Here is a 21,919-nt window from a genome sequence, read left to right as displayed (position 1 = left end):
CTATATTTCTGTTTTTGTTCCAGTACCATACTGTCTTGATAACTGTAGCTTTGTAGGGTAGTCTGAAGTCAGGGAGCCTGATTCCTCCAGCTCCGTTTTTCTTTCTCAGGATTGCTTTGGCTATTTGGGGTCTTTTGTGTTTCCATACAAATTGTGAAATTTTTTGTTCTAGTTCTGTGAAAAATGCCATTGGTAGTTTGATAGGGATTGCACTGAATCTGTAGATTGCTTTGGGTAGTATAGTCATTTTCTTCCAATCCAAGAACATGGTATCCATCTGTTTGTATCATATTTAATTTCTTTCATCAGTGTCTTACAGTGTTCTGCATACAGGTCTTTTGTCTCCTTAGGTAGGTTTATTCCTAGGTATTTTATTCTTTTTGTTGCAGTGGTAAATGGGAGTGTTTCCTTAACTTCTTTTTCAGGTTTTTCGTTGTTAGTGTATAGGAATGCCAGAGATTTCTGTGCATTAATTTTGTATTCTGCTACATTACCAAATTCATTGATTAGTTCTAGTAGTTTTCTGGTGGCATCTTTAGGATTCTCTGTGTATAGTATCATGTCATCTGCAAACAGTGACAGTTTTACTTCTTCTTTTCCAATTTGGATTCCTTTTATTTCTTTTTCTTCTCTGATTGTCGTGACTAAAACTTCCAAAACTATGTTGAATAATAGTGGTGAGAGTGGGCAACCTTGTATTGTTCCTGATATTAGAGGAAATGGTTTCAGTTTTTCACCATTGAGAATGATGTTGGCTGCGGGTTTGTCATAGATGGGCTTTATTATGTTGAGGTAGGTTCCCTCTCTGCCCACTTTCTAGAGAGTTTTTATCATAAATGGGTGTTGAATTTTGTTGAAAGCTTTTTCTGCATCTGTTGAGATTATCATATGGTTTTTATCCTTCAGTTTGTTAATATGGTGTATCACATTGATTGATTTGCGTATATTGAAGAATCCTTGCATTCTTGGGGTAAAGCCCACTTGATCATAGTGTACGATCCTTTTAATATGCTGTTGGATATGTTTCCTAGTATTTTATTGAGGATTTTTGCATCTATGTTCATCAGTGATATTGGCCTTGGATTTTCTTGAAGAGTGGATAAAGACTGAAAATACAATCAGATGCAGGAGGGGTGAAGATAAATTCACAGAACCATAGTGAACATGCGGCCTGGCTAGGATGTTTTGAAAGCCATTTGAGCTTGAATTTTTTTAAAAAAATTTTATTTATTTTTGGCTATATTGGGTCTTTGTTTCTGTGCGAGGGCTTTCTCTAGTTGCGGCGAGTGGGGGCCACTCTTTATCGCGGTGCGCAGGCCTCTCACTATCTATCGCGGCCTCTCTTGTTGTGGAGCACAGGCTCCAGATGCGCAGGCTCAGTAGTTGTGGCTCACGGGCCCAGTTGCTCTGCGGCATGTGGGATCTTCCCATACCGGGACTCAAATCCGTGTCCCCTGCATTGGCAGGCAGATTCTCAACCACTGCGCCACCAGGGAAGCCCTGAGCTTGAATTTTTGAAGACAAGCATGGTTTTCTGCAAACGACCTTGGTGTGTTTGCCATAAATAGGATGACAGTTTGAACGGACCATGGGTCTACCTTGGTATGGTAATTACTCTTTCTTTAGTGTGGGGACAATGCATCCTGATTGTGTATTAGAAAACGTGACTGATGCTTTTTCGGGACTTCCTTAGCAGGGCCACGTGTTCCTAAGAAGGGCCGGCTGTGTTGGAGGCAGGGTGGCGGGGTGGTGGAGAGCTCAGGGACCTCTGGAATAGGGCATTGCAGCACCAGGAGGTCCAGGGTTTCTGCCTCTCTCAGTGTTAACTTCCTTGTCTCAAATCAGCTTCTTCCGGTTCCTGTAAAACAGGCTGCATACACCCTGCACCCAAGCCCCAAGCCTCCTGGTGTCTGCTGGGAGAAGCTACCCCTCTTCTCTTAGTTCTTTGTTTACGGTTTTCAAGACAGGCTTCTGACCGGCCCCTGAGATCACTTGTAACCCTAGCCTCTACCCACTATGAGCTGTAGCCAGGGAGGGGCGAGCTCCACTACCATTACAGGTGGGAGAGAGCGACGGCGAGGGCGCTGAGCGTAGGGAGTGCTTTGTCCGGAGGAAGGAAAAGGTGCAGGGTGGACAGCACAAGAGCCGACCACTGCCCTCCCTCGCCAGTGAGACCCGCTCCGGCCAGGAGCCTCAGCCACATGTCACCCAGCCTGTCTCAGTCAAGCATTCTCAGTTTCCTGTTAATTGGTGGTCTTTGAATGGCATAGAGATATGGCAGAGGTTTATTGTATGGAGAATTGGGTTTGGCTATAACTTATACCCTCCTTCCTTTGCCAAGGTTTATATAATTTTTATGAAACCCGTCTCCTAGGCCCGTATCTTCCATCTCTTATACCATTGTAATACACTCTGATGATATTGCATGTTATTGTATTTGACCCTCACAGTGACCATGGGAAGTAGTCAACACAAGCTTTATTATCACCATTTTACAAGACTCGGAGAAGTCAAATAATCTGCCCAACACTCAACAGGAATTAAGTGGCAAAGACTGTCAGCTCTCCTGAGTCCTCCAGGGCCCCTGCTGTGTGCGCAAGGCCACTCTGCTGGCTGATGATGGTCCTCGCCACTGTGGGAGAGGTGGGAGGACCAGGAAAGCTGGGTGTCCCCTGTTGTCAGTTTGATGACCAGGAACCAGGCACACCACGTCTCCATGAGCCAGTGCTGTTGTTATTGGACATCCCAGTCAGGTCTATCCTTTCTACCTCACCAGAATTTTCCTGCTTCCCGGATATTTCAAGGCCTTGGCTCCATCTCTGTATGTTGCTGTTCTTTGTGGCTTTGAGTTGGCTACAAACTTGAAGTTCTGCATCAGTTTCTTCTTCGGTGCACAAGCCATTCCTAGAAATGTGGCCATTGATAGGTCAGCCCTAAAAGAATGGAGATTTTATCTTCTATGGTCTTGGCAAAGGCCATTTTCTTCAAACTTCAAAATGAAAAGATATTCTTAGAGGAACCCGGTACTTGGAAATTCTTTTTCTATTGCATGCCACTCTCTAGCTTTTCTTGGTTTGCCTCCTGTAGTGTTTGAGGAAGCTGAGAGCTTCAAAGCCAGGAAAGTGACCCAGATCTCTTTGATGGCAGTAATAACATCTTGGGAAAGGAAGGCATATAGTTATTACTGAAATTAGCATTCCTGGAAGCGGCAAGTAACTTGGAAATTATGCTGATTTGTCTTGCATGCATCATATTTGTGTCCTAGCAAAGCGTTCCCAAGGAGGTATCTCTGGCAATCAGGCAGAAGGGAACCAGTGAGTCTGAATATATTCTAATGGCTGAAGTCTAAAGAAAATGAACTGGGACCTGTTTAGGGCATATTGCACAAGCATGAGAGTGATAATCTCTCTCTCTTTTTTTTTTTCTTTTGGATCTTCATAAGAAACCTGAATAGCCTTGATATGGTATCTAAAAATAAAATGAGTGGTGCTTTGATGTCTGTTCTTTCTTCTCCGTGTAACGGGGGGGTGTGTTTCTCAGAGCTTATCTGCTATGTGCCAAAAATCAGACAGGGTCACGAACAAATGCCCATTGCTTCCAAGTCATAAGAACACTTGGCAAAAAGGTGGCTCTCTCTCTCTCCTGTCTCGTGTCTTTGAACTTTAAACGATATGAAGAAACTTGTCTTAACCAAGAGAGGGATAAGAACGAGCTGCCAAGTTTAAAAACTAGTTGATAAATAACTTCATATCAAGTGTACAACACCCCATACTGTATACTCTGCAGATGAAAAATAATGTTCCATTTTGGCTTGTACAATACTTCACGAATAACTTTTCAAACATACTGAATGTTTAAGTCTATGCATTGATAATGTGCTGTGCACTCTAATTTTTAAGCATTAAGATGTCATAGATAATTGGGGGCAGAGGATATATGCAGCTGTGCATAGGGTATTGTAATCGCTAAGATCAGTTTCCTTTTTTTTCCATTGGTCAAACTTGACTTTATCTGTTTTTATCACCAGATGTTTCTTGTGTCCCACAACAAATTTCTCTCATCCTTCTTTTATCTATTTTTTGATCCTGTCTTTTTCTCTTTCTCACTTTCCTTAGCTCCCCCTCCTTCTCTTTCTTCTGCTGCACCCCTGACAGTGGGGGGTACTGGCTGGATTGGAGTGGGGCAACTGATTAGAAAGAAGGCTCTGAGGAGGACAGGACAGGAGGGGGACAGATGAGTTTGAGATGTTTGTGTCACAGGAGGACAGTTATACCAAGATAATGATTGTGCTTCACAGCCACAGTTTTGTTTCCTGAGTTAAGAAGGAAGGATGGGACTCCAGATTAAGAGATTCTCTAAAGTGTCATAGTTTAAAATGTTTGTTGCCTGATTTAAATCTTGGCTCTGTGTATAGCTGAATAGCTCTGTGACCTTGGACAGGTTTCCTAACTTTCGGCAAATTTATCATCTACAAAACTGGGAGTTAAAATGGTACCTACCTCATAGAGATATTACAATGATTATACGAGGATTATATATACATATAATCTGATGAATATATATATATATATATATATACACCTCATATATATATAATGTCTGGTATACAGTAAATGCTGCATACATATTAGCTTTTATTTGTTATTTTACATTCACTGGACACAGTTGTCTCTTTGTCATTGGTATATTTTCTTTAAAGTTCAAATGTCAGGAAAGTAGCAATCAGAGTTTCCTTTTTGTTGAGGTATTTAGATCGGGATGGTAAACAGATGGAAGATTTGCTGCTAGAGTTCATGGTGACCAGTGGGACATAAAATTGGATCTTTATAGAGAAGGCAGAGACCATAAGAAAACTGTGTGGAATTGGTTAGACATAAACTCAAGAGGCAGGGCTTGAGATAATTGGAAGTTTAAGATATTATTGAATCTGAAATGCCCAAAGAGACTGAGTACCTGCTTCTGATTTGTCGGAATTTTTTCTGTTTTTGTAAAATACTCTTTTAGCCAGCATGGCTTATGTCATCTCTTATGTAAGAGAAAACAGTCAAAAAAAGAAAGTGTAAAGCTTACTCTTTAAAAAATAAAATGTGAAGTCGTATTTTATTCAGCATGGTTTTAAAAGAAGGTGTTTCACATGAGTAAATTTTCCATATAAATGAAGTTTGGCTCATTAAATATAAAAACTTGCTTTTATCATTTCTTACTGAGCTTGTTCTAAAAATCAAACAACACATTCATGTAACATTTATCGAGCATATTCCATGTGCCAGAAACTGCTGGGTACTTTACTATATGTTATCTTAATTTTTGCACGTAAAATGCTTTGTGTTCTGGCTTCTTGAAAAGAATATACAAGCATAATTTTATTGCGCTTTGCTTTATTGCACTTCACAGATACTGCATGTTTTTACAAATTGACAGATTGTGGCAACTCTGCATTGGGTAAGTCTACTGGCGACATTTTTCCAACAGCATTTGTTCACTTCATGTCTCTGTGTCACATTTGGTAATTCTTAGAATATTTCAAACTTTTTCATTATGACTGTATTTGTTATATGTTGATCAGTGATCTTTGATGTTGTTACTATTGCAAGATTACGACTCACTGAAAGATCAAATGATAGCATTTTTTAGCAAAATTTTTAAATTAAGATGTACTTTTTTTTAGGCATAATGCTATTACACACTTAACAGACTACAGTATAGTATAAACATAACTTTTATGTGCACTGGGAAACCAAAAAATTCTTGTGACTCGCTTTATTGCGATATTAGCTTTATTGTGATATTCACTTTATTGCAGTGGTCTAGAACTGAACCCACAATATCTCCGAGGTGTTCCCATACTGGTCCTAATTTAGTCTGCTCTTGGAAAGCTAATTGTTAGGCCCTTTGGTAGTTCTGTGCTTGGAATTCTTGACTTTTATATTTTGATCTTAATATTCCCAGTGTATTCTTAATGTTTCCACATAGTTAAGAGCAAGGACACTGGTTCTTAATTGAGTGCTTATTGCATGTTCTAGCCACTTTCACATTTATTTAAGTCTAACAAAAACCTGTAAAATAATTATTATGCCCATTTTGTAAATGAAATAAGTGAGGCATGAGAGGTTGAATATCTTGCCCAAGGTCACACTACTGAGTAAGAAGAGGAGCTGGGAATGGATTATGGATCTGACCTCAGACCTTGTGTTCTTTCTATGCTGACATGATCAAAGAAATAGGTATCAGTTAAAAATAGGTTTATAGAAGAAAACCCTTCTTTACAGTCCCAATCCTACTTTTCTGATTCTTTCCCATTATTCTAAAAGCAGATTTTTTTTGACTTCCCTAATTAATTTAGCTATCCTTCAGCTGTGCTGATGATGCAGGTAAAAGTTAGGAAAACGATGGAGCTTCCAAGTTTAGTGGGTGAGGAGCTAGCCCATGGGATAACCCAGGATTTTCCAAACTTACATGAAAAATTTTAAACTATCTTTGACAGAGCCTTTAGCTTATAGTCAAAAGTAATTTTGTGTGCTTAAGGGACACACACACAAAACTATCAACTAAGGGATATATTAGAAGTATTATAACAATATGAGTTATTTTTTCATACTAAGTCTTCCAAATCTGGTGGCAGTAGATCCACTCCTCCATAAAAGCAGTGAAAACATTGGCAAAGATGTCCAAAATCAACTTTTTCAGAACTCTTGAAATTAGCCAAAGGCTTCCAACAATCTGAGGAGTGTTTATTCAAGAAAAACTGCTGAATCTCATTGAGCAAGGTTTGTGGCATTGCAACTTGAACTGCTCCCATCTCCCTTTGCTCAGGTCTACAGTAACCTTGAAAACCAGCAGGCTTGCAACCACTGGATGGGCAGGCCTTGTTTGGGGCTCCTCAAAAAAAAGCCCATCCCAGAGCATTGTCCCTATTTGACCTGTCTTCCAGCTCCCTGGAAAAGCCCTGTTCACAGGGCATTGTTGTCATTTGACCTGATGGGAGCTCAGAACTCACTCTGCAGGAAAACCCTATTCCCAGGACCTTTGTCAAAAACAGTCAGTGGCAATTGATACTCAGCTGCTGAGGGGGCAATACCAGTTGCGAAAATAAGAACCTGGCCAAAAACTTAAAAGGAACATATGGGAATAAAATCTCCGTAAAAGGCTTTGAAAAGCTCTGACATATTCCTAGGGAATTAGAGCGCTGTGCACACATGCAAGGCTGTGTGCATACCTAGGAAAGACCTGAGAAGCCCGATTCTCTCACCTCTGACTGACCTTGAGGCCCAAGGGAAGCAGTAAATAAAAGCTAAGGCAGAAGTTTAAATTGCCTGAGTGTTGAAGGCATGCCCCAACACACATGAAGATCCACTCAGCAAATGTTGGGAGACTTTTTGGTGCAAAACTTTTAAGGATATCTCAGACCAGTCATTAGCTAACACTAAGCTAACTGAGACATCAGTGGTTGCACACTACAGGGAATAGAGACTACAGGATTTGTCCAGAAGTCACTAAACAAACAGATTGTAACAATTGCAATAATGACCAAAAGCAGCAACAACAATAAGTCTTAGAGAGTTAGGAAAAGGGAGTCTGATTTCCGGAATTGTCACATTTATTGTTATATTATCTAAAATGTCCAGTTTTCAATAAAAAGATATGAGACACATGAAGATATAAGAAAGTATGCCTCATACACAGGTGGAAAAAAGTAATCAATAGAAACTGCTTCTGAGGGAGCCAAGATGTTGGACTTATTCTACAAAGATTTTAATCAGCTATTATAAATATACTCAAAGAACTAAAGTAAACTATGCCTAAAGAATTAAAAGAAAGTATGACAATGAAACCTCACAAAATAGAGTATATCAATAAAGAGAGATAGAAATTACAAAAGTATGTATAAATTCTGGAGTTGAAAAGTACAATGACTGAAAAGAAAATTTCATTAGCAGGCTTAACAGCAGATTTAAGCTAGAAGAGGAAGGAAACAGCAAACTTGAAGATTGATCAATTGATATTATCCAGCCTGAGGAACAGAAAGAAAAAAGAATTGAGAAAACTGAACAGTCTCAGAGACCTGTAGTACACCATTAAGCATATCAGAATATTTATAATGGGTCCCAGAGGAGGAGAGAAAAAGAAAGGGGGAAAAAGAATATTTAAACAATAGTGAAACATTTCTCAAATTTGATGACAAATAATATACAGATTTAAGAAGCTCAGTAAACTCCAAGGGGATAAACTAAAGGGGATCCACACCTACTCACATCATAGTCAAACCATCAAAAGACAGACACGAAGAGAGAATCTTGAAAGCATCAAGAGAAAAATGACTTATCAAATACAGGGAGCCTCAATAAGATCAACAGCTGACTTCTCAGTAGAAACCATGGAGACTGGAAGTTAGTGGGATGACATATTCAAGATGCTGAAAGAAAAACTCTCAACCAAGGGTTCTCTGTCTGGTAAAACTATCCTTCAAAACTGAGGGAGAAACTAAAGCATTCCTAGATAAAGAAAAACTAAGACCTGAAAATCACAATGGGGTCCTTCAGATTAAAAGGAAAAGACACTGGATGGTAACTTGAATCTGCATGAAGACTATAGATCACTGGTAGAGATAAATACATAGATAAAAATATAAAAGACAGTACAGATGTATTTTTGTTTGTAACTCTTTTCTCTCTCTGATTTAAAATACAACCTCATGCGGCAATAATTATAAAACAGTTGATGGGCTTATATAAAGATGTAATTTGTATGATAATAATAGTACAAATGAGGGGGTAATACATTGCAGGGAAATTTCTTTATGATATTGAAATTTTCAAGTTAGCATTAATCTGAACTACTTTCTTGCAAGTTAAGATGCTGATCGTAATTCCCAGGACACCCACTATGAAAATAACTCCCCCTAAAATATAGTGAAAGAAATGACAAGGGAATTAAAATTGTGTGCTAGAAAATATCTATTTAACAGGAAAGAAGTCAGTAATAGGGGAAAAGAGGAACAAAAACTTCATGACATATAGAAAGCAAAGAGTTAAATGGCAGATGTAAATCTTACCTTATCAGTAATTACATGAAATGTAAATGTGTTAAAAGTTGTTACTGGACAGAAAAAAGGGATACATTATAATGATAATTAGGAAGCTATAATAATTATAAACATATGCACCTAATGACAGAGCCCCAAAATGCATGAACCAAAAACTGACTGAATTGAAGGGTAATGTGGAAAACTGAGCAATAATAGTGGGAGATTTCAATAACTCATTTCAATATGGATAAAACAACTAGGAGGAAGATCATCAAGGAAATGGAAGACTTGACCAACTCTGTAAACCAACAAGACCTAAGAGACATCTATAGAACGTTGCACTCAACAACATTCTCCAGACCAGACCATATTCTAGGACATAAAACAAACCCCAATAAATTTTAAAGGACTGAAATCATACAACATATGCTTTCTAAAAATACTGAAACGAAAATAAGCAATTAATAGAAGAAAACTTGGGGAATTCACAAACATGTGGAAATCGTAAGCAGCATACTCCTAAATAATCAATGGATCAAGGGAGAAATTACAAAGGAAACTAGAAAGTACTTTGAAAAGAAAGAAAATGAAGCACAGTAATGTAAGGAATGGAAGTAAAGCAGCGTTCAGAGTGAAATATATAGCTGTACATGCCTATATTAAAAAAGAAAGATCTCAAATCAATAACCTTATCTTTCATCTTAAGAAACTAGAAAAAGAAGAACAAACTGAACCCAAAGCAAACTAGGGGAAGAAATAAAGATTACAGAAAAACAACACAGAAAAATCAATGAACTCAAAGGAGGCCATTTTGAAAAGATCAACAAAATTGGCAAATCTTTAGCTAGACTGACCAAGAAAAGGAAAATTCAAATTACTAAAATCAGGAATGAGAGAGTACATCATTGCTGATCTTATAGAAATATTCAATAAAAAAGGAACATAAGGGAATACTATGAACAGCTGTATACCAACAAAGTAGATAATTTAGATGAAATGGACAAATCCCTAGAAAGGCATAAACTACAAAAATGGACTCAAGAAGAAACAGACAATCTAAACAGACCTATAGCAGGTAGATTAGATTAGTAAATTAAAACCATTCCATAGAAAAAAGCCCAGTCCCAGATAGCTTCACTGGCAAAATCTTCTAAATAATGAACAAATCAATACCAATTCTTTACAAGTTTTTCCCAAAAAATGGAAGAAAAGAGACTACCTCCCAACTCATTCTGTGAGGCCAGTATTACCCTCATACCAAAACCAGACAAAGATGTCATAAGAAAATTACAGAATATATCCCTTATGAACATAGAGGCAAAAATCCTCAAAAAGTAACAAACCAAATCCAGGAGTATGTAAAAAGGATTATACACCATGACCAAGTGGGATTTGTCCTAGGAATACGAAGTTGGTTCAACATACCAAAATCAATCAATGTAATATATTGTACTATTTCAATAAAATAAAGGCCCCAAACCACATAATCATCTCAACAGCCACAGAAAAAGCATTCGAGAAAATACTCTTTCATGAGAACAACACTCAAAAAATTAGGAATAGGAAACTTTCTCAATCTGTTAAAGGGCATCTATAAAAAACCCATAGCTAACATCATGCTAACATATTTCATATTTTTTAATGTATTGAAATAAAAATATTTTAGATATATACATTGGGTTAAATAAAATATATCGTTGAAAATTTTTATATATTTTTAATATGGCTTCTAGAAAAGTTTTAATTACAAATGTGACTCCTATTTATGGGATGCATTTTATTTCTGTTTGACAATGCAGTTCTGGACACGGGGTCTCTAGGTTCTGGCAGATCTGAGTCTTACTCCCTGCCCTGTAGGCCTGGATTGTCGAGGCGTGAGGGCAGAGGATTGAGGGACTGGGGTGGAGAAGAAGCAGACGGGAAGATGAAGGGGTGTATTAGATGCAGTCTTTCTGTGAGTATAGGGGCTTTGTTTTATTCACAGCTATATCCTCAGTGCCTAGAATAGTAAAATTGGTAATAGAATCAGTTTCAATAAGAGGATAGTGTTTATTACTAAATGGTTACTTATTCACATCTGACATTTGCTGTAGGTACCTAGAATCTAGAAAATGAGAATGCAGTTTAGTGAGCACAGACGTGGCATTTGATAATCATCCAACCATGAGGTGAGTGTACAGATGCCTTGGAAGACTAAAGGGAACTAGACAGTGGTAGCTGCCGTTTAACAAAATGTTCGTTGTTGCCAGGTGTTTTGATAGTGCAAGGCAAATCTTTGCCTAACGATTTTTTTTTCATATTTAGGGAAAATGTATCTCATGTAAGATTACCTGATTTCCAAATATTGGCACCTAATTCAAATTATTAAAAATGTGCATAGCAAACAAAACCTGCCTGTGTACTGGATTTGGCCCAGAAGCCAACTGAATATTTAGCTGGTAAAGTGAATGCATACTTCCTTTGACTCCTTAGGCATCAAAGCAAAGAACTCAACCAGTGCTACACACAGGAAGCCTTCCCAGACCTCCTTATCTGTGTTACATCCTCTTTCATAAGGTCCCATAGTCCATGTATTTCTTCTCAGCAGTTGTTACATTTGCAGTCTACATTTGTGTGATTGATTCAAGATATGTCTCTTCCATGGGACATCTGAAAGCTCCCCATGGGTAGAGGCTGGGTCTGTTTTTACTAATCAGTAATTAACAAATGAATGAATGAATTGGGCAGGAGAGATGAATTTTGAAATGCATTCTGTGTTAAAGAGTATAGCATCTCACTTGGAATTCTGTGTTGAAAGGTTGAGTCCAACAGCTAGTTGTTTTGTAGGCTCTATATGAGAAAAGATGACTTTTTTCGCCTGTTACATAGACATTTCAGTGTTATCTACACTAATATATCTTAAAGCATATTTCAGAGAACACTGGCATTTGCAGCAGAACACATTAATGTCAGTATTTATTTGTACTTAGTAATTCCAAAGTTCTTATAGTTTGACATTTTAGGCTGTAGCTAATCCTCTGGACTTACTGCTCTTCCTGGGAAAAATGGAAACACTGCTTCCCTTGAATAGTTATTAAAAATATCTTTTTTAGATTTTGGATATTTGTAAAGTTTGATTATTTTAAGCTCTGGAGGAATGGGAAAGCTGGAGGAGAACTGGCAAGGGTCACTAGAACCAAAGTTTTCTATTAAAAAAAAGAAAAACAAAAATCAATAATAATTTGCCAAGTTACAGCTGAAAGATTTACTGTCATACTGAAATAAAATAAAGGCTGTATTGCTGAAAAAGAGAGGTCACCTTTTCTTTGCCTTGAGACATAATGAAGAAATGTGATGCTGGGAAGTGAGAAACAGCTGGCAGGGAAAGGAGAGAAGACCACAACCTGTTTTAGTTTGTGGAAAATTTTTTAACAGTGCTAAACTTTATCCTTTACATTTTTATAAGTTGCAGAAAGGAAAGTCTTAAAAGATTTCTTAAAATTGAATCTGTATGGTTCCATTTATATAACGTTTTCAAAATGACAGCATTTTAGAGATGGAGAACAGATTAGTGGTTGCCTGGGGTTAGAGATGGGGCAGAAGTTTCTATCAGTTTTTGCTTTGTGTATCTTGAAGCTCTGTGTGTGTGATTGTAAACATTTAGGATTATTTCCTCCTGACCCTTCTATCATTATGAAATGACCTTCTTCATCCCTGGCAATATCCTTTGTCTGTTATTAACAGAGCCATTGCATCTTTCCTTTAATTAGTGTTAGCATGATAAGCACACTCTATCTTCTTCATTTTACTTTTAATCTACTTGTATCTTTATATATAAATTGTGTTTCTTATAGGAAGCATATAATTTTATCTTACTTGTTTATCTAGTCTGACAATTTCTTTTAATTGGGATGTTCACTCCATTTACATTGAATATGATTATTGATATGGTTAGATTTGAGTCTCTCATTCTGCTATTTGTTTTCAATTATCTCATCTGTTCTTTGTACTTCTTTTACTCCCTTTCTGCCTTCTTTTGAATTGAGTGCTTTTTATGATTCTATTTCATCTCCTTTGTTGTCTTATTAGTAACAGCATCTTGTTTTGTTTTGTTTTGTAATTTAACTAGCTGCTTTAGGGTTTGCTGTACACATATTTAAATGATTACATCTACCTTCAAGTGATATAACACCACTCCACATACAGTGTAGGAAACTCTCAATGGTATATTTTCATTTCTCCCTTCCTGGCCTTTATGCTATTATTGTCATATATTTTATTTATGCATATGTTATAAACCCTGCACTAAATTGTTATTTTTGTTTAGTCAATGATCTTTAAAGAGATTTAAATAGTAAGAAAAATTCTTTACCCCTGCAGTCACCATTACCAGTGTTCCTCATTCCTTTGTGTAGATTCATATTTTCATGGGGTTTCATATTCCGTCTAGCAGAAGAACTTCCCTTAGCATTCCTTGTCATGTGGGTCCATTGGTGATTATTTCTTTCAGCCCTTGTATTTCTGAAAGAATCTATTGACCACCTTCACTTTTCAAGGGTATTTTCTCTGGGTTCATCATGTGTTCTTTTAGTATTTTAAAGATGTTTCTCCATTGTCTTCTGGCTTGCATTGTTTCTAGTAAGAAATTTGCTATCATTTTTAGCTTTGTGCTTCAGTACCTGATGTCATTTTTTTCTCTCTGCTTTTAAGATGTTTTCTTTATTACTGGTTTTGAACTATTGATTCTGATGCATAATTTTATTCCTGTTTCTTTGTGCTTTGGGCTTATTGAACTTGGATGTGTGGGTTTATAGTTTTCATCAAATTCAAAACTGTTCTGCCATACTTAAAATATTCTTCTATTTCCCCCCTGTTCTCTTTCAGGAGCTCCAATCACACATAAATTATTAGGATGCTTGAAGTTGTCCCACAGTTTGCTGATACTTTATTTTTAATTCTTTTTATCTCTGTGTTTTCATTTTAGATAGTTTCTATTGCTGTGTCTTCAAGTTCATTAATCTTTTCTTCCACCATTAATCGCATCTGGTGTATTTTTTATCTCAACTTGGGTCTTTTTAAAAAATCTTCTGTGTCTCTACTTAACTTCTTGTACATGAGGAATACTGTGTTTAATCCTTTTGTCTCTTCATTCTAACATCTGTGTCTAACATCAGTACCCCCTCTCAATAATTGATTTCTTTATTTTTCTCATTATGGGTCATATTTTTTTGCTTCTTTGAATGCCTAGTAATATTTGATTAGACATTGTGAATTTTACCTTTTTGGCAGATGAATATTTTTGTATTCCTATCAATAATCTTGAGCTTCACTCTGGGACGCAGTGGAGGTACTTGGAAACAGTTTGATTCTTTCAGGTCTTACTTTTAAAATTAGTTCGGTGGGACTGGAGCAACGTTTAGTCTAGTCTGTCCCCTACCACTGAGGCAAGACCCTTTGGAGTACTGTACCCAGTGTCCTCTGAATTATGAGGTTTTCCAGTCTGCCTGGGAATAGGCCCAGTGCAGGGCCCCGAGTGCACGTGGGGTACTGTTCCCTCTAATCTGTTCCGCTGGTTTTTCTCCTACCCTTAGGTAGTTTCATCACGTGCATGCACTGATCAGTACTCTGTTGAATACTCTACTCAAGCAGTACTCTTTGCAGATCCCTGGGATTTTCTCTCTTTGTAGCTCAGTTCCTGTATGCTGACCTGTGAACTCCAGCCATGGTGTCTTGAGAACTCTCCGCTCCATCTCTTCAACTCAGGGAGTCGGCCAGGCTTCACCTGGGTTCTCCCATTCTGCACTGTGGCCTGGAAACTGTCTCAAGGCAGTAAGCTGGGGCGATCACAGGACTCACCTCATTTGTTTCCCATCTCTCAGATAACTGTCCTGCCTGGCTCAACCTCAGTGTGTTGAAAATAGTTGTTTTGCATATTTTGTCCTTTTTATTTTTGTTTTTTGGCTGTTAAATTGGGTTTCTGTTATTCCATTTGGTTGCAAGTGAAAATCTCAGAATTAGGGGGTTTTTTCTTTATATATTTAATGTCACTATTGAGAAAAAAGTTGTACTTACACCATTTATGAGTAAGCCAGTTTCTAAACATGCTTGCTATGTTTAAGTTTATGAAGATCTGAAGTGGGGTAAAGGGAGTGAGGCTGTAGAAAATAAAAGTGACTGCAAGTTCCCTTCCTTCCTCAGCGCTTTCTGATTTACTCTTTGGTAGATTGTTGCTCTGCTCCCTTATTAATCAAAGTCCCTTGGCTCCTTTTGGAGAGAGATTCTTTAAATGGGTTTAAATATGCCACTCAAAATGTATGAGGATGTTATAAATAAAATTGTCATGGTCTTTATGTTTTAATCTATATGATTTAAACTTTGGCATTAAAATATCATGGAGGAAACATAATGAGAGGACTTAACTCACCAGATATTAAAATGTATTTTAAAGCTACAATAATTAAAATATTGAAGTACTAATGCTAATATAGCCACAGATTCATGGGTCAAAATACAGTGTCCATAAACAGACTCATAAATGTGTTTGAAACACTTAGCATAGGTTATTCAGTTAGATGGCATGGAGACAACTGAACAACTCAGTGCAAAAAATTAAAGTTGGGTATCTCCTCCCCATATCTTATACAGAGATGTATTCCCAATAGGTTAACTATAATCTAAAAGTACTAGAAGAAAATATGGGCAATTCACATAATCTTGAGGGAGAGAAGGCCCTTCTAAGTATGACACAAAAGATACAACCATGAAGGAAATTATTGATGAGATTACACAAAGATTTTATATCTCCTAAGTGGTGAAATAATCATTAAAAACAGGGAGTTCCCTGATGGCCTAGTGGTTAGGATTCGGGGCTTTCACTGCCATGGCCTGGGTTCAAGCCCTGGTCTGGGAACTGAGATCCCACAAGCCGCATGGTGTGCCACCTCCCAAAAAAAAATATCATTAAAAGCAGATTTGATATCCTTACTGTATAAAGACTCCTAATACGGTAGTAAAAAAAAGATGAATGCCCTACTAGAAAAATGGGCAGAGGACATGAGTAGATAATCATAATTAGGGCCAAAAAACATGAATGTCCAGTACATATTTATTTTTTAAATGTTCTATTTAATAATAATAGTAACAATAAAAATAATAATAGTAATAAGAGCTATCACTTATTATTTATTATTATTTCTGTTTGTCTGAATATAAGAACTTTAAACAAATTAGCTAGTTTAATCCTTTGAAAGGCAAGTGTACCTATTATCATCATCATTTTATAAATGTGACAGCTGAGACAGGACATGAGGAACCTTGCCTGAGTTGACAAAGCTATCAAGTGGTTGAGTCAAGGTTTAACTCAAGCCATCTGAGTCCTGCTCATCACTTCTCAAAGAAGTAAATTAAAACTACCTTAAATTCCACTGCACTTTACAGAGAAGTTGATAATTTGCATAAGATCACACAATTTATAAGCAATAGAAGAGAGCTAAAATTTTTAGGAAGAAAAATCGTAAAAACAGAAGAAGGAAAAAGAGTAAAGTAAGTAAAGTGAGCAACGAAACAGATGTCTTTTAATTTTACAAACTCACCATTTCTTTTCAGAGTATTTAAAAGATGCTTCAAAGAAGATGAAAAGTGGGCTTATGTTTGTAAAACTGGTTAACCCATGTTCAGGTAAGTGCTCCTCCCCTCCTCTCTCATCTGATAATGGTAACTTGAACATTTTTAAAACGTTGTAGCTGAAAAGTGTGTATATTTATTTGTCTTTGTATGTTTGTTCTTCCTGAATAGCCTTTAAAGGTAGGATAGCATTACATGGTGACAAAAGCAAGCTAATGACATAACCAGTCTTTTAAGATAACTCACTTGACTTAAACGTTTTTTTATTTCTTCTTAATTTTAATCCATAGAACTGTATTCATCAGAAATGATGGCAAAAGAAAAAAAATGTAGCGTATTTGATTTCTCTCTGAAAACAGATTCATTTTCCTTGGCCTTTTTAAGCCAACTTTTCCTAAAGTAGTTATCCAATATTAGCCTCCATTTATACTCATTTTATGTTATAAAGTAAAATAAATAACCAGAGTTTAAAAAAAAAAAAGGAAGGCTTTTACTGGACATGCCAAGATTTTGAATAGTTTCATTTTTAGCTGTACTTTCCTTATTTTGTTCAGACCAAAAAGTAGTATATATATTTTTTCCTGTCAAGGGGTGATTTTTTTGCATTAAAAGCATTGTATTTTGAGGAGATACATGTTTTATCAGGAATAATTTTACCTTTATATTCAGTGTATTTTGCTTTGTCTTATAATTTTTAGGCAAAAATATTAAAATACACTATAAGTATATAGTAATATTGGTGATACTGTTTATCTCTGTGTGAAATTTTTCTCCATTAGTTTATTTTATAAGATTTACAAGGTTATTATTAATTTTATAAGGCTTTGAGTAGATACCTGATATTTAGCAAATTACTAAAGTCACCTCTTGGTGACTGTCATACTGAATAGTGAAAGCGAGAGAAATCCAGTGGGCAGTGCCGTGTTGTTATTGTTGTTGGAAAGACACATAAATAGAAACAACAAGAGAGGCAAAAATTCCGGCGTCCTCCAGTTTTCTTTTCCTCAAAATGAAATTGGATGTAATTGGTCAGTTATATTATTTGGAACTCCTAGGTATATGTAAGACTAAGATGAGGTGAGAAATGTTTTTTCAAGAGAAGTTTTAGTTAGCAGTAAAGCATTTAACAAAAGGAAGGTACCAAAAAAGTCAGGCTTCTTGTAAAATTCATTTCATCTAAATGTCCGTGGACAACGTTTTGCTATACTGACTATGGAGAAATAAAGGCTAACTCTTGCTGAGCACTTACTAATGTGCTGTGTTAGGAGCTTTACGTGTACGTATTCTATCTTTTCAATCCTTATAAAAAAAATACTGAGGTAGGTTCAGTATTGCTCCCATTTTACAGATATGGAAAGAGAGGTACAGAAAGGATTATATAGCTTCCCCAAGGGCTCACGCCCAGCATGTAGTTGAGATAGACTCAAACTCAGGGCCCTGGATTTTGCTGTGCTTAGAAAAAAAATTCGTGCATTGCAGGGATTCGTTCAGATTCACGCAGTCCTCACCCCCTTCTAACTTCCTTTTTTTTCTTGGTGTTTTAAGAAAGGGAAGTTTTCATCCAATTGGGTGTGGCTTTCCTCACTCCTCATGGCGTAAAGCACGTTGCTGTTGTAGGGCCCTGGCCTTTCTCACGTGGAGCTCGCCTCAGGGCTGTGCAGGCCCTGTCTCCGGCCCTCTGTATGGGAGGCTGTACACCGCCCTGGAGACAGGGCCCACAGGCCACCTCAGTTCATCTGGCTGAGCCATTAGGTTTGGGTAGTTTAAAAATGGGTTTTCCTTCCTGATCTGATGGAGGACTCAATGAGAGGCTCTGTAGCAGTGAAGATAAATGATTTGTACTTTTGTGTTTATTGGTCTAAGTTCAGTGAGGATTATACAGTTGGAAAACAAGCATCTGTATGTAATAGCTACAAGCTTTCCTTGGAGTCACTTTGTATAGACTATATCTATGTATGTTTATGTTCATATTAGGAACATTCCTCAGAACTATTAGATAGTCTTTTGATTTTTGTGTGTGTGTGTGTGAAAACTTACAAATAAAAAACAGATTTGTTTTAACAGGGGAAGGAGCCATTTACTTGTTCAATATGTGTCTACCGCAGCTGTTTGAAATAAAAGTTTTCAAGGAAAAAAACCATTCTTGGTTTATAAATGAATCAGTTCAATCAGGTAAGTGACTAGTGTATATATTTACATTAACTGAACACATACCCTGACTTCGCCATCCTTCACATCTATCTGCCCAGTTTGGAGTCTGGTCCATGGTTTTTTCTTTGTTGGCGTCAGAGCAGGGTTTAATCAAGGAGAAAGGAAAGATTTAAACAAGTTTAGATCAATAACTGTGTGTCTTAGATGGTAGGAAATTTTTAACTAACAATTCTGATTTTTCTCCTAAAACGCTGACACACCCCGAGTCAGATGACTTTTGTACTATGGAGTGCACATTGTGTTCACTGGAAACTCTTTGCTCTTCTCTTAGCCATTTTTGAGGATCTTCAAGTTTTTAACATCTTATTTCCTTGCAAATGGATGCTGATATAGCTTCTAGAAGAGAAGAGAAGAGAAGAGAATAGAATGCTTTCTCATATAAATTACTATGGCCACCCCACCTGCCCCCAACACACACACCCAACACCCAATTTCTATTTCTTTTAAGAGCGTTCCTTTGATATGGGGCTCAGTGTTGACTCGGAAGGAAAAAGGATACCACACGTAGCCCTGACAGTTCTGGGTGAGAGTGGGAGGGTGCGTCATGGGGTGGTTGAGGCAATCTCAGTTCCCTCTGTCCCTCTGTCTCTCATTGTAGAGAGTGCTTTCCATTGCTTTCTAAGCCCTCTGCTTTCTGTTGACCGTCTTAAGTCACCGCTTAGTGCTAAGGTAGAAAGGCCACTTTGACTTTCTTGTAAGGCATCCAGAAGAAGGGTTTATTGCTGGTGTTGAATTTCACGTACCTGTGTGCATGAGAAGATTTGAAGTGGTTTTCAGTTGCTGAAATGCAATGGTAGACTGTGTATTTAGCCTGGTAGGGGCCAAGTATACGTTCCTTTTTATTGTTCTCTTTTCTTATTTTTCGTTTGGCAATATATGAGAGTTCCCACTTCTGATGTAATATACTTGCCTTTGAGTTTGGCTGGATAGACACAGTAATATCCAGATGAAACTGGAAAATATTCAGAGGCAGTGATTGATTAGCTCTCCTGGACTGTCTGACTTGGTACCTGCTTTTTTTTTTTTTATAGACTTTTTTTTTTTTTTATAGATTTTGGTTCACAGCAAAGGTACCTGCTTTTTTTCATCATTGTCTTCTTTTTAAACGTAACCTTAAAGAAAGAGCTGTTTTTAAGAATGGCTACCAGGATATTGTTTTCAGAACAAGAAACCTGTTTCTAATTTCTGAATATAATGGATGCCTCATATAAACTGAGCTTAGAGCTTCTGATAGGTTGTTTTCATAAACTTCTCTTCTACTTTTAAAAAAATAATGTCATCATGTAAAATTATGTCCTTAATTTTTTTTTTAACATACTATGAAATGGATTCATGTATATAATTTACGGTTAGAATTTCTTGGCTGTATAGGTAGGTTGCTCCGTTAAGAGAATAAAAGTCAGTACATGTTTCCTGAAACCAAATTAATAAGTATGGAGATAAATGAATTGTTTATGGTTCTTTTTGATGAAATACCTCTTCTGGTTCACTTCCACGGAGGAAGGACTCTGGGGTGCTCGGAGGGGCGTGCGGTAGAGAAAAGCGGGGCGCAGGCAGCCTCGTTGGTTTGATTTGCCTTTTTTCCTTCCAGCCTGGAGAGCGCCACTCATCTCACTGCAGAGATTCCAGTTTCTCATGCTCAGTCTTCTTCGACTCCTGCACGCTTGCATTTTTCTTTGGGAGGAGGGATGGGGTAGGTTCTGGAGTGGGTAACGACCTCTGAGCTTTGAGCCATTGACAGTTCAGAGCTGTGAGCCCAGAGCCCATAGGAGAAGCCACGTCCAGAGGGAATAATATTGCTTTCCCATGGCTTCGTCCTCAAAAGCACAGGAAATTACATTTTACTGCAGCTTTGTAGATAGACTTATACAGGTTTCCTAATGTTTGCCTGATTCACATTCTGTCTGTATTCCCCCGAACCCTGCTATTTTTTTTTGGCAGGGGCTGGGAGGTGGGGAGAGTAGGGCCTCTATTAAAAATGATTTCTAAAGAAGAAATGGAAAGTTAAAGATCAAGTTCAGTGTCTTGGCTGTCCTCTCCACACCAGGGATTTGAAGCTGTTTGGAGTGAAATCTCATGGACCATGTTCTGCCTTTTGAGGGAATCACATAATCTTGGGCCTGTGTAGGAGGAGCTTCTGAATTTGGAATTTCACATATATTTTTCAATGAATGGTTCCCACATTGGGATTAAGGTGAAATAACTAAGTTGTCTTTCCATGTTGTTGAATTCTCTTTTTAATCTGTAGGAGGTCTTCTTCACTTTGCCACACCCATGGACCCTCTGTTTCTGCTTCTCCACTACCTTATAAAGGCTGATAGAGAGGTGAGTTTCCCAGTTTGGGATATTAACAGTGGGGAAACAGAATAGACTGTTTTTTTAACATGATCCCCTCTCTCTCCTTATAATGGTCCAAATGTAGACTCCCCACAGTTCAGATTTAACTTGGTTGGTATAGAACACCTGTATCATGCGTATCATGCGTGCTGGTACAGATCAAAGCACCGATCGGCAGACCTGAGATCCAGCATCGTGATCTTGGACTAGCTCACCAATGAGTCCTGAGAACTGCCCAACCCTTTGTGTTACCTGCCTTACTTGTTTGACAAAGCCTAACAATGAAATTCTCATTACGTACTCATTAGTTTTGAAATATAGTACAAATGTTAAGACCTCAGGCCTTAAGAGAATAAAGAAGATTTATCGTCTTTCATTTTCTTCTTTGTGAGACACTGTGAAATAGGTACTCTGGGGGTGTGTCCAGCAAAAGCTCCTTAATGGGGAAGCTGTAGTTGAGGAATCCCAGATGGAGTAAAATTTACCTTTGTGATATAAAGACAGAGTTTATTAATAGTAATAGTTCCAGCCAGAGGTCCCAGGATACCTTTACAGTTGACAATCATTAAGGATCCCAAAGAACTTTTTGTTCCTGTGTGTTTTATCTATCAATATTGACTACATTAGAAATTAAAACTGAGAAATTTTAAAATAATTTTATTAATTTATTTTTAAAATAAAAATAATAAGCCCATTATATATTAACATATGACATGTTTCTAATGAAACAAACAGTACAAGTCA

At 37.3% G+C, this 21,919-nt stretch overlaps 1 protein-coding gene across 7 annotated transcripts in view; it reads left to right on the top strand.

The window, feature by feature from the left end:
* Positions 1–21,919, top strand: part of RNASEH2B (ribonuclease H2 subunit B) — a 71,657-nt gene that overhangs the window by 7,855 nt on the left and 41,883 nt on the right. For 3 of the 7 annotated variants that reach the window (XM_036831970.1, XM_036831968.1, XM_036831971.1), the window contains 4 exons: positions 16,610–16,681; positions 18,692–18,799; positions 20,430–20,531; positions 21,087–21,163. In XM_036831970.1, the coding sequence (XP_036687865.1) occupies positions 16,636–16,681; positions 18,692–18,799; positions 20,430–20,531; positions 21,087–21,163 (333 nt within the window). In that variant the 5' untranslated portion in view covers positions 16,610–16,635. Of the gene's footprint in view, positions 1–5,394; positions 5,443–11,122; positions 11,194–16,609; positions 16,682–18,691; positions 18,800–20,429; positions 20,532–21,086; positions 21,164–21,919 lie in introns of those variants that run through there. The other 4 variants (XM_036831967.1, XM_036831969.1, XM_036831966.1 and 1 more) reach the window with 4 other exon arrangements.

Source organism: Balaenoptera musculus, chromosome 18 (assembly GCF_009873245.2).
Source record: "Balaenoptera musculus isolate JJ_BM4_2016_0621 chromosome 18, mBalMus1.pri.v3, whole genome shotgun sequence".
NCBI lineage: Eukaryota > Metazoa > Chordata > Mammalia > Artiodactyla > Balaenopteridae > Balaenoptera > Balaenoptera musculus.
This window is presented reverse-complemented; position numbering and strand designations above follow the sequence as displayed.